Source organism: Musca vetustissima, unplaced genomic scaffold (assembly GCF_032173495.1).
Source record: "Musca vetustissima isolate MV318-11 ecotype Yass unplaced genomic scaffold, APGP_CSIRO_Mvet_v1 utg56881, whole genome shotgun sequence".
Classification (NCBI taxonomy): Eukaryota; Metazoa; Arthropoda; class Insecta; order Diptera; family Muscidae; genus Musca; species Musca vetustissima.
This window is the reverse complement of record NW_026878537.1, coordinates 126,614-144,034: the sequence shown is the minus strand read 5'-3', so window position 1 is coordinate 144,034 and position 17,421 is coordinate 126,614. Positions and strand designations below refer to the sequence as shown.

Here is a 17,421-nt window from a genome sequence, read left to right as displayed (position 1 = left end):
CCTGTTAAAAATCTGTCCAGGGCTCATTCCGTTTGCAACACCTCTATATATTAGATACCATAAATCCGTAGTATTGGATTAAAAATGTATATTCCACAATCTAACTTTATTTCATCTTAATAAATTCAACTACAGCATGAAAAAAAGGACAATTTGTCAAAATCAATGAATTTAACCACAAATTACTTAAAAAACATCAAATCGATTTAAATTTTTCACTTCGTTACGTTTTCCAACCGTTATAACCGTCTGAGGACAGGCATGGGGTTTCTACTTCGATTCACTTTACCATCAAAGAAACCAAAGTCAACCGCAAATTCATTATTAACGTTCCACTCCTTTTTCCTTTTCCTTTCCATGTCATTCTTTCTGCTACCTTTTGTAGGAAACGGCGAATAACGGGAACACCGCAAAGATATTTGAAGTTTGAAAAAAAAAATAATAAAAATCTCAGAAAGCAAAACGAAAGAAGTGAAAAGAAAAGGAATTAATGCATTTATATGGAAATACAACTGCATTTTAAACTACACCCCCAAACCACGACATACCACACACTCTGAGACATTCGTTTATCCTTACACCATTGCCACCAAAGAACAGAGAGGAAAAAAAACATCCATTTGACAAACGAACCGAGTGTATAAGACTTGCAAAAAAAAAGGCAGCAGCATAACAAAAGCCCATACAACTGGTTCACCAGTCAACTGCATCAACAGGATACAAAAAAGGCTTTCAGGATAGTAGCAACTACCACAGAAAACAACAGCAATGAGTAAAGCAACAACACCGCAATACACCTATATACCACCACCAACAGCACCGCCATCCTATCAGGAGGCTGTGGGTGGTGTTAAGCCTGTGGGACCATTTACTCCCGTTCCCATCCCCGTGGTGACAACCAGAAACGATGACATTGTTACCACAGTAGTGCCCATAGGACGCACCGCCACGCACATGATCTGTCCCTCGTGTCATGCTGAAATTGAGACAACTACTCGCACAACGCCCAGTATGATGGCATATATATCCGGTTGTCTTTTGGCATTATGCGGGTAAGTTGCAAATGAAATGAACGCTAAGCTGCCCCTTTGTGCCGTACTCTGCTGGGTGGCAGATGCAAATGAATTATGCAAGTGGAACAAAATAATCTTCATGTTGTGTCTTCTTTTTCTGTTTCTCATTTGCATTACAGATGTTTTCTGGGCTGCTGCCTGATACCCTGTTGCATTGACGGTTGCATGGAAGTGCATCACACTTGTCCCAATTGTAAATCTTACTTGGGCCGTAATAGACGCTAAAGCGGAGATTATTAAGCCAACAACTGCCTCTTCTTTTGGAATCTAATGAACAAATATTTTCAAATTCGAAACGATAAGAATAAAAACAAAAACGATTTAACGAACTAACTTATGATGCTAAGCAGCTCAAACTACTAATGGCAAATTAATTTAGACTAAGGCATAGGCTCTAAGCTGTATCACGAATACTTGCAAAGTTTTCAAAATTAACAATAGTATAACGTAATTTATATGACAATATTTGTTTAAGGATCCTTTTGGGTCCAACGTGTTGTTAACTTATTACAAACAAAAAATGATGCTTTCAATGGGCAATTGATTCGAATATTTTTAACAATTAGTTTTACTAAGAATTTTTATAAATAAATGTTATTGAAAATCAAATAAAATTGCCTTATTATTTATTTCTGGGACAAAAGCAAACATTTAATAGCTTTTAACAATTATGTCCCATATAGATGTCAATTGGATTTATATTATTTCATGGAATAGTGTTACATTTCCTATAACTAGAAAATATGAAAATGTTCCATAGAAATAAACATTGTAATATCAACTAAAAATAATCAAAAATATTCTGTAAAATAATAATGGGATTAAGGTCTTCTATATTCGAATTGTTTTTTGGCAAAAGATTTTTTTATTTCCCAATAATCATAATTCCTTACAATGCTGAGACCCAAATAAATATATTATAAAACATCTAGCCCTATAGTGAATTCACCCACCATTAAAAGAGAAGTTAAAAAAATCAGACCAAGGATATTAAACGAAAGAAGGTATTTCAAAGTTACAAACTATTACTAATTCATTAGTTGATTACATTACAATAACAATTTAATCCAACAAATGCCATTTCTTAATATTTAAATCTTACATAAAAACATATGTTCATTTTGACAGCTATATATTAAATTTACAGTTCCAGATAATGTAAATAAGCGTATAATTCTTTATAAATCTTCTCTGAATCCTTCGTTACAAACACATACTCACATACTTACTCACATGACAAATTGACATTTCAATTTTAGCTGATTTCCAAGAAAATGTGAAATCATTTGAAAAATCTGCACTTCATTGATTCTCTTTGGGATTTTGCCATCATTGTTGTTAATGCTATCAAAGACACATTCAAAGACACCCCTTTTTCCTAACGCATTTTTGTCTTCTTATTGTCTCTTTACAGAAACACCTAAAGGCACACAACAAGTAAAGACTTTTTGCATTTCAATTCTAGAATAAAGAAAGCAACAACAACAAATCGAAGTGGTAACCATAATCAGGATACTTTTTGCTGACATTCATCTCTAGATACTGTATTGAACATACAACAACATATTTAGCATCTAAGGAGCGCACAATACAAAGTACACACACACACTTGAAAGAAAAGCTCAAAAGGAAAAACGCTATTCGCACATAAATATCAATAAGAGGAAGAACAAAAAACGACAGTAACAAGATGAGCAAAGCCACAGGACCCACACCACCCCAATACACTTATGTACCACCACCATCAGCTCCACCATCCTATCAAGAGGCTGTGGGTGGTGTTAAACCGGTGGGCCCTTTCACACCCGTTGTTCCTCCCGTGGCCACAGCAACAAATGCCACCATTGTAACGACAGTTGTACCCATTGGACGTACAGCTACACATATGATCTGTCCCTCATGCCATGCTGAAATTGAGACAACAACACGTACTGAACCAGGAATGATTGCATATTTATCAGGTTTTGTAATTGCATTATTGGGGTAAGTAGGAAATTGTGGAAAATTATGATGTCAAGGGAAATAACAAAAATGCAATACATTACTAGTCATTTTGTCTTCTTCTATAGAAACAAAAAAACATTATCTTCTAAAAAGCTATTGTTGTATAGGTCAAGACCATTTTTTTTATAGACGAAGATTTTTAATCCATAAAAATTAAGCCTATGTATATAACTATACTTTTTATATTTAAAAGAAAATTGTATCATTTTTGTCTTCCCTTAATTAAAAATTATAACCAACTTCATTCATTCTTTATTAATTATTTATTTATATGTTTTTTTGTAGATGCTGGCTGGGTTGCTGTTTAATTCCTTGTTGCATTGATGACTGTATGGATGTTCATCACACATGCCCCAATTGCAAAGCCTATTTGGGTCGTTATCGACGATAAACTACACGGAATGGCCATCGAAAATGCACAAAAGCATGGAAACACATACACACAATATTCTTATATTACAAAACAAAACTTTATATATAGAGAATACGCTTAGATGGTTTACGAAATGAAATGACGGCTTCGAAATGAAAAAGAAACAAAAACTTAGTAGAAAACAAAATAATTAAAGAGAGACTAATTTTAATATGAATGTGACAAAGAACATAAAGCTTCTTTATATAAAAAAACTATTCTACTTCCCAATAAAAGAAAATTTAACCGAATCTGGAAATGTCAATCTAAAGTCAGTCGATCATATCATCATTTACTCAAATTATGTCAAATTATTTACCTGTATTTTGTTTTTTTTTTCTTGCTTTTGTTTATAAACAAACATAGAATTGAATACAATTTTATATTTTTTAAGTCGTGTTCAAATAAAATTACAAATAAGTAAGATCATGTTAACACAACTATATTATATGCGAATATTGCCTAATACAAATGCAACCAACTCTTCTACAAAATCAAACAGCCCATTTCACCTACCTATGAATACATGTAATCTCTTTTTAATTGAATAATATTATAATTAAAACAAAAATACCAACTTTATACTAAGTATTACAAAAACAATGTAATATTAAAAAACACAAAAAAATATGAAATATTGATTTTTTTCTTGAATAAATTATGTAAACTTTTTATGTACAATAAATGTAATGAAAAATGATAAAGCGTTAAGTTGTTATTTGGTTTTGTTTTTAAAATAAACACGTTTTTTTAATATATTGATGAATAATTGGGAATGAATGTCTCGAGGCTTTGATGCAGTAATATAAAATTAATGCAGTAATATTAAATTAAATTAAAAGAAAAATATGTATCCGGTTTTTATTACTTAATGCTCAATAAGATATGATTCTAAATGAAGGTGGTGTATGGTGTGAGTAAATTGAAAAATAAAAACGGGTTTTCTGCAAAATAGTGAGTGATATGTTAAATAAATCTTCATAGAAGTAACCTGGAAAAAGTGTATGGTTCCCGTAAAGCTACAATATAATTTCTTTATATTTTTACGATATCGAAAAAATAGTCAAAATTAGTCAAGTACAGACCAGTTACTCCTATTTTTTAGCAGTAGAAGATTCTAGTTTTCCAGAATAAATTGAGAAACATTTATCGGTTAGGGCCCTATCGTGTAAAACATTGAACCAAATATACGAGAACACAAAACAAAATGGCGTTTTTTGTAAACTTTTTACTTGAAAATTTTTTCCGAGTAAAAATTGTAAACAGATAACTGCTGATTAGCTGTTATGTTGATTTTGAAGTATTGCCATTTAATTTTGGCATATTTACTAGATTTGCGTTGCCGAACTTTTCAAAGTATTTTGAGATCGATTTTGAAATGTTTCCCTTTTACTAGCTTTACTATTAAAAAGGTACTGGAACATACTACATATTATTAAAAAAATCCATAATTCCTACGACTTTAATTTTTTTGAGAAGAAGTAGTTGTCAACCCATTTAAATACCCAATTTAAATGGGTTGACAACCATTTCGAAACCCATATTGCATTAATGAATTTTAAAAATCAAAAGAAAATAAAAGGGTCCTCGCCGATATCTCCGGAAATACAAAAAAAAAAGAAGTATCCTATCGTAATCATGGCCCTAAGGACTACATATGGTAAAAATTATAAAACTGGGCCGTAAACTAGACATAAGACTTCTTTGAAGTGAGGAAAATTTACAAATTTATCGGGTATGTTCTGGAACTCACGATGTGTCCTTTTAACTTCAGACTAAGGGAATAATTGAAAAAAAATATTGTCTAGTGTGCACGTTACATTACTTACTATAGTAATTATTTGCCATGTTCCCGTACTGCTAGTTTTTCTACTAGTTTTTACTATTTTTTCGATATTATAAAAGAATATTTGTTATCGCAGTAAAAAAATGTGTGCAGGTTCTGGAACAGACCAATTGTTAAAAGAAGAACAAATGGTAGCGTTGCCAACCAGTTTTACCAATAAAAGCACAATTCGATAGTGGTTATCGATAACGCGACTCAACAGTCTTCATCCCACCTCATACGTAAATATATCTTTATACCTCATCGAGTTCTTTTTAGCAGGAGGAATGTTTTTCTATTTTTCCTCAGTCGGCGAAAAACGTAAATTTACGCATGCAATTTTAATCGGAATAAAAATAAAAACAAATATAAAACAACAATAATATTAAGGGCGTTGACAACCAGAAAAAAATATGGGTACGTTCACCAACAACCATCAACCAATTCAGCAGTGTTGTTGTTTACCTTTTATATTCCCCCCTCTTCGACAGCAATCAACATTTGTTTTTGATTTGTTCACATTTCATCACAACATTCGTAAACAATGCAGACCAACGAACAACAACAACAGAAGGCGTATTTGTTTTTTGTTTTGAATTGTGTTTTCCTATTATTTCCATTTGCCGTCTCTCTCTTATTCTCTTATGTGTGCTGGTGTTAGTGAGAGAAGAGAATTGACATAAGAGAGGAATAAAATAAAAATAAAAGTGGAAATGTATGCGTACGATAAATGAACGAAATAAAAATTAAAGATTAGAAGAATATTTTCATTTTGACAAGTTAAAAGCCCAAATGAAGGTGTGAAACGCAAGAAAACGTCCTCTTTTTAATAGAAAACGAAAAATACTACCAAATTAAATTGCTAGATGTATTGAAAACGAAAGAAAATCACCAATTAAATGAAAAGTGCGCAAATTGTGAAGAAATTAAAACAATCGGTAAAAATAATAATAGTAATTTGGCAGCAGGCAAAGTAATTAAGTGAAATTGATTCAAGCTGTTCCCCCCAAATACAAAATGGTCTTACGTTCGGGCATTATTTTACCATTTCAATTTCGAGACACCAAGAAACTGTTGATGATTGGAGTGCCCGAGGAAAATCGTGATTTAAGTATTTGGGATTTAAAAAATGTCGGTGAGTGTTGCTGAAAATACAATTTTCGATGGGCTGGCCTTTTTCGTTCGTTCACCATTTGCTAATTAATTAACAGACAAAATTCCTTTTAGCATATACATGAAACAATGTTAGCTTGTCCCGCCGTCCCGTCATTGTCGGTCTTCCATGCCGACACTATGGCAATCTTTTAGAGAATTCAAGTGTGTATTCAGTTTGCAATTAAAAATTTTGTCTTCTATGGATGAATGTTGTTTGTTCTATGGTAGTTTTATATGTTCGTGCCGTTTGCCATCGAATGAATGGATTTGCCAGACTTTTGGGGGATTTATTGGGATTTCAAAAAATGTCCAAATTTGGAAACAGCTGCACTAAAGTTGTGGGGTATTTAGTGTTAATATGTCTCATCACTACATGTACTTACAATACCGGGAAATATCCGTTAGAGGTCCAGTATTGACATTCAACGTACCAAAGGTATCCCTTTTGAACATCCGAAAATAATACCCATATTACTCTTCTTAGGTTATAAATGACGAATTTTCAGCTCATAGTGTAATGTTTCTATACGATGGTAACGATCACAAGCCATATGTATCCTAATGAAACGACTGCACTCGTAACGATTCAAAACCATCCCGCAATATGGAGGCGGATGGAATCTAATGCTGAGATTCATTCATCGGTATAATGACGGTATTAACAATATCCAATTCTATTTAAAATCACAATTTCTGCACACAATGTTTGCTAGCATTGTCCTGTCCGCATATTACGGATTTTGATATATGGCTTAGCCCACCTATTTCTGCTGTTTGGGCGCGTTTATGTAGTAATGTATGACTTAAGTCTTTATTTTTACGGTATCTTATGCCTGTTCTTTCTACTGTGAACGAATACTTTATTTTAATAAGTTTATTCAGAAATTACTTCACCTCCAGAAATATTACAACGGTCGATTTCATAAGAAATTCAGGGTTTCCATATGTGTATGTTCCAGGAAGACTATTATTTTTTGAAATAAATAATCACGGCTCAAAAACTTCGTAATGGTATTGACTTTTTTTAAGGCATTTTTGTTGCTTATATGTTTACATAATACTTTCGCCATTACCTTCGTAATATATTTACATACGTATTCGTCTTAGATCCGTATTTGTGGAAATTCTAAATCGACATAGTGGAGTCCCCCCTTTGAAGTCACGAATGAGCTTTCGAAATTTTGCACTTTTATGTCCTTTCAAGTAGCATCTAAATCTAAATAAATACCCAAAACAGTCCACAAATAAGGAATAAATATGGCATCCCAAAATTCCCATTAAATTACTATACGCAATTTTGTTTATTTGATGTTCAGTCCGAACCTTTGTTTTGTTTTCATTCGTTGAGCAAGTCAATGGTAAAGAAAAAATTGAGATAGCTTGTGCGAGAGCATGGGCATGATTAGACTGCGTGCAAAAGAGAGTATGCTTCTATTTTTAAACATTTTATTATTATGCTTCTATATTAATTACTTGTAGAGCGCTTTCTGTTATATTGCGCGCCATCAACAATAATAACACAATCCACCACCAACACCACCCATCAGAGAAGCGATGCCAAAACAACAAAATGATAATGGATTTTAATCTAATATACAACTTTTATATATTTTCATAAATTGTGCCCTGTTTTCAATATTTAATTTATTGTCTTTGTTTCTTCTACTTTTTTCAGTTCGAGCTGCTTTTGGAATTTACAATTTTGAATTTCGCAATAAAAAGATTGGTTTCAACATACCCGATGAATTGCTATTGCAATATTTAGCCCAACGACATGACTTAACCAACTTCGTTATAGAAATTGGCCAGGGTGAGTTGTTTTCTTAATTAGTGCTAAGATTGTAAGAAATTTTCCAGTCTATGCAAGTTATATTGAAATTGTTATATGTATAGTTTTAAAATAGAATCATTTTTATGGCATATGGCATATTAAAACATTTGACACTAACTTCTTCTATAAGGACATTTAATTCAAAACATATTTTTTAGTATAATAACAAAGGTTCGATAGAAAAAAACTATCTCCAGTGTGTTTGGAAATTATTTCATTCACATTTATTTTTAATAATTCAAACATTTTTTGATAGTACAGTCGAAATTGCTTATAACGACGGTCAAAGGACCGGCAAACTTGCTCGCTATAAGAGATATCAAATAAGTGTTATCAAATAAAGGATAGAACTATTAGCGGATACCGTCCTTACAACCGATATGACGTTAAAAACGATATCGTTATAAACGATTTCAACTGTAAATCAATCGTATTCGTATAAGTAACATAGTAAAATGTTACATTTAAATAATAGTAAATAGGAAAATATTACATTTAAAAAATATAGTTAATTCTCATTCGTTGGAATAAGGAATTTTTAAAGTTTTAGCCTCCAACTTTTCCAATAGTTTCGCTATAATTTGTGTGTGGAAATTCTCCCTGCAGAATATGTTCAAATAAGGTCTGAGTTTTGGAATATCGTCTGTGTAAAAAAGAACCCTGTGGTGTTCTTGGCCTTTAAGGGATTATGTACTTTTCATTTGATTTCAATTGTTTTAAAAGTTTTGTCGTTCATCTTGACAAATCAATTCACTGATTTGTAATTCATCCGTCTGGATTTCATACTGGAAAAATTATACTTTTATTTCCCAGTATAAAATATATTGAACGGAATCCAAAAAATCACACACAGTTAATTGATTGAATCGTTATATGATGGTTCGTTATATACTTCTTTGTTTATAATTTCTAATTAATAATAATTTCTTTACTACTGTAATGTTTGAAATCCCTTTATTGTATATAGGTTCCACATACATTTTGTAATTAGTTCTGCCCTGGAAAAAAGTTCAATATGTTTGCCTGCTTTGACATTGATATCGATTATGCCGATTAGGATTCTCTGAAAAAATAACCTTTTGTATTTTTTAGCACGATAATCGAATTTATAATAATCAGGACATAATATATATATATATATATATATATGTCAGTTTTTCAGCGTGGTAAATTGTATATACCATGACCTTGATACGGTTGTCGCGTAAGGCTGTTTGAACATAAAATGAACTAACATTTGTAAGATAAATAAGGTTTTAGATCATATTCATTTTCTAGGGGGTTTCCATGAAATATTATATGAGGTCAGACTTTTTCCTAACACTAATAAATCAGAATAGTTATATGAAAATTCTATGCTATAGTCTGAATTTGATCAAGGGTATATAGAAGCGTATATTTTGTAAATAAATTTCAAATTAATATTTTTACAAAATTCTCTTGTTCTAAATAATAAAATTTTGTAATAATATTGTTTTAAAAGTTTAAACTTTTTAAGCTACCATGTGAAATGTTGAAAGTATATGTTAAAAAAACTACATTTCGAAATATGTTTGCATTTAAGTGTTCATGTTCATAATGCGACAAAGAAAACAAAAGCACTTGTCGATTAAAAATCTGCGTCCTACGTCCCGTTAACTTATTGCTTGTAAGTCTAAAAGTTTATATTGTCTATTAAAACGCAGCATTTTAAAATGCTTTTTCTTACAGGCAACGAAGAGACAAGCTTGTTGAAGGAACAACTTACCTATGAACCGTCTTGTTCGCAAAAGCAATCATGTGTGACTCTGCCACCGAAATCAAGCGAATCATCGTCCAACTTGGATTCACCATTACCCCCAGGCTCTCAATTATCATCACAAATGTATGTAGGCGGTGGTGGTGGTGGCATGAATGTGCCCAATGCTATGGGACTTATGTCAAGATCTCGTTCCCCACTCGATGCTATAGATAATCAAAGTGACAACACTAGTAATCTTGAAACGGAACATAAGATAAGGGTATCTCAGGTTTATAATCAAAATAATAACGATACAATTACACAAGCGATAGGACCCATGGTTGTGCCAAAAGCCGAACAGGATGATTCGGATATGATGGAATCAAGAGATTTGAGATACGATCGACAAGAACATCTAATGCAACAACATCAGATGCAGCAGCAACTACAGCACGAACAACATCACCAACAACAATTACATCAACAGCAATTGGTGCAGCATTTTGGGGGCAACTATGCAACTCATCATTCGATATTGGCAAGTCAAAACAATTCACCTTTGAATAGTCAAGGATCACCATTGGGCCAGGGTCCTTCGCCACAGGCTGCGGTACAAGGTGTGGCAAATGTTCAACACAACTTGACATCAGCTTCGCATCAATCACAATATTCACCCGTTATGATGAATCGGTTTAGAAGTAAGTTTGCATGTTTTCGATAGAATTTATAATGTTTTACACTTCATTTAATTTCTATTTCAGGAAGAGGTGAACGTATGTCTAAGGATCAAAAAGAATTATATGTGAAATTTTTCGAAGAAAATCCATGTATGCTAACCCAACGACGTAATGATGTTTTATTAGAACCATTATGGAATAAATTAGCCAATTTGCTAAATAGTGTTCCCCAGGGGGCTGTAAAAAATGTAGAAGAATGGAAACAGGTATTTACAATTTGTAAGGTTTAATGTACCACTTAAACTAATTACTCTTTAAATTAATTTACGTTTTCAGACATTCGATGCATGGCGGTATCGTGTTTTCATGTATACCCGTTATAATAGTAAATTAGAAGGAGCCGCCGCCCAAAACCCCAAAAACTATAAACCACTCACGCCCACCGATCAACGAGCCTACGCCATGTGGACTAGTCATAAGAGTACAGCGCCCCAAGATTTTGAAAAAATGGAAATGTTTTCATCCTTGGACGAATCGCAAGCCGACTATGATTACTGACTACGACATTTACAAATGTCTTCCTCTTGGTGTCGAAAGTGCTAAAGAAAACTCCAAGTTATCTTTAGTTAGTGGCATTTCTGAGACGCCGTAAAATCCCAGATTAAAAAATACTGAACATATATAAAATTAAAATTTTATTTCTTTTTCTTCACTTAAAAATGACATATTTTTGTAAAACAAATGATATAATTTCATAAGTCCACAATAAACCACTGTGTTTATGCCAATGTGCAATAAAAATGATTAAGTCCACAAAATCAATCTATTATGAATATTCATTTCTTTATTTAATATAATACACTTATTCACGTAGTTAAATTGTGGGAGCATTATGTCCAAATCGCTTTCCGAAATGTCAATATGGAGGGATAATGCTGAATGTTCTTTTTATATGTTAAAAGTTTACAAAACTTTTAAACCTTGCCGTAAACCTTTAAAACACCTAAACCACAAAACTAATCAATCCACTGTTTGTTCTCTAATCTTCTTTGCAGTTTTTGATCCCTGTAAAGACAACTATCACACACTAATATCAAATTGTTTTTCCTGCCGTTGTGGTTCAACACAAAAACAAGCTTTAGATTTACATGAACCTTCGAAAAACCAACACAACACTGCCAGTGGACCAGAACACAATAGCCATCATTCTCACCATCAACAACATCAGTCCACAACACATCAATTTAGTAGTGCTTCCAATTCACAACATTCACCGGATAACGATGAAGAGCCACCCATGAAATTACGCATTTCAAATGTGAATTTACTGCCTTCCAATAATATGGACAGTACTGCCACCGAGCATTTTGAAGTAGAGCCCAAAATAGACTATGATGAAGTATCATCGCCATCATCGCTACATACACAGCAACAGCAACAACAGTCACAACATCACCATCAGCCTCCGCCACCACCACCCCAGCCATCAACAACTGATGGTAGTTCAGTGGCTAGCCAACAACAACAAGCAGCAGCAGCGGCGGCGGCAGCTGCAGCTCTAGCCTTAAGCTCATCAACATCAGCTTTAAAATTGCACAATAATCCCGATACCGATGAAGAGACCACTTATATGGAAAGGGAATTACAGGAGCAGGAATTGCATTTAGAACGCATGCATGAATATTTTCTACAGCAACAACAGCATTTACAGCAGCAACAACAACATCAACAGCAGCAGCAACAACAGCATCAGCCCCACATAGAATCTTTATTGCATGAAACAACCACATCGAACAGCCTGCGACGTAAGTTTTGTTAGTAAATTTCAATTCAAACTCATAGCTTAACACGGTTTACCATTTTCATTTCCCACAGAGCGTAAGGAACGTATGTCTAAGAAACAAAAAGAAGTCTATGTCAACTTCTTGGAACAACATTCAATCATTAACGAACATAGACGCAATGATCCCGTATTGAATCGTTATTGGATTAAATTGGCCGACATACTAAACTCAGTACCTCAAGGAGCAGTTAAACATGTTGCCGAATGGAAACAGGTTTGTTTGATAGATTTTGGTAGAACGACCGAACATAATTGTTGTCATAGGACAATGTGAAAGGAAAAAGTAAAATTACCATTTTTAATGTTGGCCCCTGAAAAGAAATTTATATTTAATATCTGTCTGTAGTCCCACGACAGTCATTACATTTAAATTTATATTCTATAATTACATCACAATTCAACGTTTGACTGGAGACTTATTGTTTTTTAGTCTCAAACTTCAATATTGCTTGTATATGAGATTTAGATTATAGGAGAGTGTAGACAAATGAAGAGAATATAGCACACATAGGATAATATAGCCAAAACATAGTACATCAAACAACCACTGGTATGTTCTTCAGTATTCCTTCTCCTTCTCGGTTTTCATTATTTGCGCCCAAAAAGTAAGCGTAGAAAACAGTGTACAATATGAAATTAATTCCAACTGTGGATTTTCCAAACCTAAAAAGTAGTCTAAAATTTCTTAAGTATTTTCTTTATATATATATCTATATCGTTGGCTTAACGTGAAAAGGCAACAAGTCCACTTTTTGAGATTTTGATAAAAACAAGTTCAATAGGTGCTTATACATACATCGATTCCTAGCCGTTTTTTTCTCTCCTGTAAAATTGGAAAAATATGGACTTATTGCCTTTACATGTTAAGCCAGCGATATATTACATAAATTTCCTTATAATCGATGATTTTAGAATCGTTTTACTTAGACATATCTAAGATAATCATAATAACCCTTTCATTGATGCGCACAGGTGCAAACATGCACTTTACATTTGTTGACCATATCGGTTTCAAGAAGAAGATGACAGATCATTATCCATAAGCCTAGATAGTTCTTCGACTTCAAAAGATTGGGGGAAATTATGAATTGTTGTTTCCCTAAGAATACGTGGTGTAAGAACAACTTGGTTTGAGTCCCAAATCCGTTGTTAAAGTGAGCAAAATTGGGAAGCGAAACTTTGAAATTGAAATTGTGCTGCAATTCATAAACTCCAACCTCCAACTTCTGGTTGCAAATCGATGCTCTGCTTGTAATACCTCCCAAACATTTTTATATACATTTCATTCATCATATGATTATATCAGATATATATTTTATGATTTTAAATTTCTCCTTTTTCAGACATTTGACAATTGGCGCTATCGGGTATTCCTTTATGCGCGCTACAATTCAAAAATAACCGGCGAAGAAGCCTTAAATCCTAAATGTTTCAAGCCACTCACACTGACAGATAAACGAGCCTATAACATATGGATACGAAATCCAGATACAGCACCGCCAGACTTGGAACATATGCGTAATGTATTTATGAATCTTGAAGAGGCTCAACCTGAATAACAAACGGCTGAAACCAAATGAAAACCACAACGCTGCTAATACTAATTTTGAAACTATTGTTCAAAGAGTATTTCTTATTTTATTTTTTATTCAAATTTTGTGCTATAAGAAACAACAAATCGCCATGCCATCTTTTTGTGTGCTAATAATCACTTATAAGCAAACTCCCTATTATTAATCACTACAAATTTCTAAAATTATAATTGAAATTAAAAAAAGAAAGTTATAAATACAACTTTTTTCGCAACTACCACAACTATTACTAATGTTACGAAAGAAAAACACGTGTACTACTACAATTGTTGTCTGTTTTTTAGCCATGTAGGTTTTTTTTATTTGTATTATGTAATTTTTCTGTTGTTTGTGTTTTAATTTTACAAAAATGAAATAAAATGTTTATATCTAAATTCAATATTTATCTGTGTATAATGCTCAATAGTTTTTAAGAGTCGTTCCTTTTTGTTTTGTTTTTATATACATTTATTATCTAAACGTTATCTACAAATTTCTAATAGTTATGTATATGTTTATATAATTTTTATGTTTTGTAAATAAATTGAATATAAATGAAGAATATTTTCTGGGTTGTTTTATATAAACTAGGGACATGTTATGCGATGCGAACTATCGTGGAAAATGAAGAATAGTGTTGTTTTGATATTACAATGGAAATTATTTCATTCATATAGCGCCTAAAAGTAGGCTTTAAATTGGTAATATGTTTCATTGCCAATTTAAAAAATGGTTGGCAACTCACCGCTACTTTGGTCGTTTTTATCTTTTTACGTTTCCATTGATTTTACTTTTATGGTAATAGGCGAACAGACTCGTGTAGCAGCTATATTTTGTCACAAGCCTCAATTCAAATCGATATAACTCGGCAACGGATGAACCGATTTTCGTGGAACTTTGACTACTACTTAGACAAAATTATGTAGTTTCTATTTGTTTTATTGGCAATTGGGAAAAAATAAAATTTCGGTGGCAAATCTGGCGATTTCAGAAAGTAATCAAATCTTGGATAAATTGTAAAAAATTTCGGAATTTTTAAGAACAAATGTCAATATATTGTCGTTTATGTGTCATGAAATGTTCTATAACTTAAATTTGGGTGGCAAAGGCGAAATATAGCTCTCAAAAGACAAACATATTTTAGTGTGTACAAATAGGAACTACATTAAATTCAGTTTTTTGAGCACAAAATTGAAAGAAATACTATTCTAGGAAGAATATATTAGCATCGAAAAGTAAAGTATCGTTGTTCAGTTGTAAATAGTGTAAAAATTTCTTAGAATTTGGAAAATTGATAAGAGTAAAATCCAAATATTTTGCGACAAATTGTGGATGTAGGAACGCTGGCTGTGTATGTGTTTTCGAAAGCTTCCATCCAATTGATAAGATATTTGATATGACTTATTTATATCGCCCAAGGACGAAACCGACCTATCCTATGTCTGCTTTATTAAAACTACATTTTAAACAACAGACGATCGAATTATGTCTAGAATATCATGCTTCATGTCAATCGGATTAAACTGTCTTATATGAATCGCATATATTTACAGAAAAAATATAATACGAGGGTTAACCAATAATCCTTGCAATAAATTTAAAGGTAGAACAATTGGAAATTTGATTGGGATGTTTTCTATTTTTAAACACAAAACAAATGAAAGTTAATTAAGAAAAAGGCATACTTTTTGGACCTAAAAATTATTACTATTGCATCCAGAACCTTTTAAATATTTGACATTTGTTTTTTGGAATGTTTCCTATTTCTCTACGTAAATTAATGAAATTTATTGATAATGCAAATGTCTGATTTGTGGACCTTAGATTATATTTTTGCTTATCCATGGTTTCAATCATTGTTTAGGTAAAGGTGTATTTTAAGAAAATATTATGAAGCTTTCGTATACAGAATTTCTTCGATGCGTCCTACAAAGGATGTATAACTATTAAAATATCGATGCTCTATACAATTATACTTACTTTATGCAAAGCAAATTAATGCAATAAAAAAATAAATACAACGTTATTATATTTTTTATGTATATATTTCTTTTCTTTATTTTCATTCACAACATTTTTCAATTTATTTATTACACAATTTATGTTATATCATTACTCATATTTTCTTCGTTTATAATAATTTGTTATATTTACTATACTCGTTTTGTTTGTTTTTCTTGTTCCGTTTAACATTTAAATGTGATGACATTCTGTTTAGAGTTTAATAATTTTGTTGTTTTAACTATTGCAATATGTATTATTTATTTATTTTTTTTTTGAAATTTCGCGTTTCATTAGTTCGTTTTGTTTGTTTCATTTTTAATTTAGTTTTCTTTTTTTGTTAAAGTTTGTTACGTTTTGCTTGGTGTAATTTGTTATGTTTCTTTACAGTAAATATTAACATATTCATTTAATTTTAATGTATATATATGTGGAGTTTACTGCCTGGTGATTTAATTGCATATGTTCTTTTGTTTATGTCATTTTCAATGTTAAAACACAATATTCATTCTGTATAAAAAATGAATAACTAAAAACCTTAATACTTTTTAACGTTTACTTTTATACTTTGTATTTTATTTATTGTTTCAGTTTTTTCTTGTTTATTAACATTTAATAACTAATGTGTATAAGAAAATAAAATTAAATGAAAAATAAAATATATAAAATTTGTCTCTTATTTCGTTTGTAATTAAATAATAATAATAATCATACTTTTATTTATTTATAATTTCCGTTTGTAGTGTTGTTTTTAATACAAAATATACAAATATGACTTCTTAATTCATAATCCCATTATGTATAATAATTTTATATATATATATTTTTTCGCAATTTATTGTTAACATTTTGTTTAAGAGCATATGGTCATTATGGCTAACTAAAAATTAGATGTTTTGTTTGTTTAACAATTTTATTATTGTAACAGGTCATTTCCCATTTATTTGTTATTACAGTGCTACAACATTGGCATAATAACTGAAAATGTAGACATTAATGGGTTTTAACTTTAAATTTCCTATTTGAGAAGAAGAAAATTTCACTCAATTTTTCAGCAAACAAAAGAAAAATACATAGAATTTAGATAATTTTCACTGAAAACTCAGATATGATCCTGATCACAAAAAATATTTTGAAAGAACTGGGTTTATATGGTATTCTGATTTTCTGATAGCTAAAAGGATCTTAGTCCTTGGTCTTGTAGATAGTAACATATTAAATATTTAAAACCTATTTTTTGGCTCATTTATGAACGATTTAAATTTCTTTATAAAAAGCCAGGGACTAATACAATATGGAAAATGGGATC

At 31.6% G+C, this 17,421-nt stretch overlaps 4 protein-coding genes across 4 annotated transcripts; all 4 read left to right on the top strand.

The window, feature by feature from the left end:
• Nucleotides 1–747: 747 nt before the first annotated feature.
• Nucleotides 748–1,298, top strand: LOC133323280 (cell death-inducing p53-target protein 1-like). The gene is made up of 2 exons (XM_061532222.1): nt 748–1,052; nt 1,193–1,298. The coding sequence occupies exons 1-2, from the start codon at nt 769–771 to the stop codon at nt 1,296–1,298; spliced, it is 390 nt and encodes a 129-aa protein (XP_061388206.1). The 5' UTR covers nt 748–768.
• A 1,455-nt stretch (nt 1,299–2,753) lies between these two features.
• LOC133323278 (LITAF domain-containing protein-like) lies at nt 2,754–3,514 on the top strand. The gene is made up of 2 exons (XM_061532220.1): nt 2,754–3,056; nt 3,363–3,514. The coding sequence occupies exons 1-2, from the start codon at nt 2,764–2,766 to the stop codon at nt 3,466–3,468; spliced, it is 399 nt and encodes a 132-aa protein (XP_061388204.1). The 5' UTR covers nt 2,754–2,763; the 3' UTR covers nt 3,469–3,514.
• Nucleotides 3,515–6,278: 2,764 nt separating this feature from the next.
• On the top strand, nt 6,279–14,124 carry LOC133323276 (putative uncharacterized protein DDB_G0271606). The gene is made up of 5 exons (XM_061532218.1): nt 6,279–6,449; nt 8,145–8,279; nt 11,753–12,502; nt 12,573–12,754; nt 13,884–14,124. The coding sequence occupies exons 1-5, from the start codon at nt 6,332–6,334 to the stop codon at nt 14,097–14,099; spliced, it is 1,401 nt and encodes a 466-aa protein (XP_061388202.1). The 5' UTR covers nt 6,279–6,331; the 3' UTR covers nt 14,100–14,124.
• LOC133323277 (uncharacterized) lies at nt 10,213–11,345 on the top strand. The gene is made up of 3 exons (XM_061532219.1): nt 10,213–10,718; nt 10,782–10,963; nt 11,034–11,345. Exons 1-3 carry the CDS (start codon nt 10,217–10,219, stop codon nt 11,253–11,255), a joined length of 906 nt encoding a protein of 301 aa, XP_061388203.1. The 5' UTR covers nt 10,213–10,216; the 3' UTR covers nt 11,256–11,345.
• Nucleotides 14,125–17,421: the final 3,297 nt, after the last annotated feature.

Excerpts from the sequence above, each read along its gene's own strand:
- LOC133323277 (XM_061532219.1), top strand. The coding sequence starts at position 10,217 with ATGTCAAGATCTCGTTCCCCACTCGATGCTATAGATAATCAAAGTGAC. Across the intron at positions 10,719-10,781 it reads TATGATGAATCGGTTTAGAA|GAAGAGGTGAACGTATGTCT; the intron begins GTAAGTTTGCAT and ends TTTCTATTTCAG. Across the intron at positions 10,964-11,033 it reads ATGTAGAAGAATGGAAACAG|ACATTCGATGCATGGCGGTA; the intron begins GTATTTACAATT and ends TTACGTTTTCAG.
- LOC133323278 (XM_061532220.1), top strand. The coding sequence starts at position 2,764 with ATGAGCAAAGCCACAGGACCCACACCACCCCAATACACTTATGTACCA. Across the intron at positions 3,057-3,362 it reads TTTGTAATTGCATTATTGGG|ATGCTGGCTGGGTTGCTGTT; the intron begins GTAAGTAGGAAA and ends GTTTTTTTGTAG.
- LOC133323280 (XM_061532222.1), top strand. The coding sequence starts at position 769 with ATGAGTAAAGCAACAACACCGCAATACACCTATATACCACCACCAACA. Across the intron at positions 1,053-1,192 it reads TGTCTTTTGGCATTATGCGG|ATGTTTTCTGGGCTGCTGCC; the intron begins GTAAGTTGCAAA and ends TTTGCATTACAG.
- LOC133323276 (XM_061532218.1), top strand. The coding sequence starts at position 6,332 with ATGGTCTTACGTTCGGGCATTATTTTACCATTTCAATTTCGAGACACC. Across the intron at positions 12,503-12,572 it reads CACATCGAACAGCCTGCGAC|AGCGTAAGGAACGTATGTCT; the intron begins GTAAGTTTTGTT and ends CATTTCCCACAG. Across the intron at positions 12,755-13,883 it reads ATGTTGCCGAATGGAAACAG|ACATTTGACAATTGGCGCTA; the intron begins GTTTGTTTGATA and ends CTCCTTTTTCAG.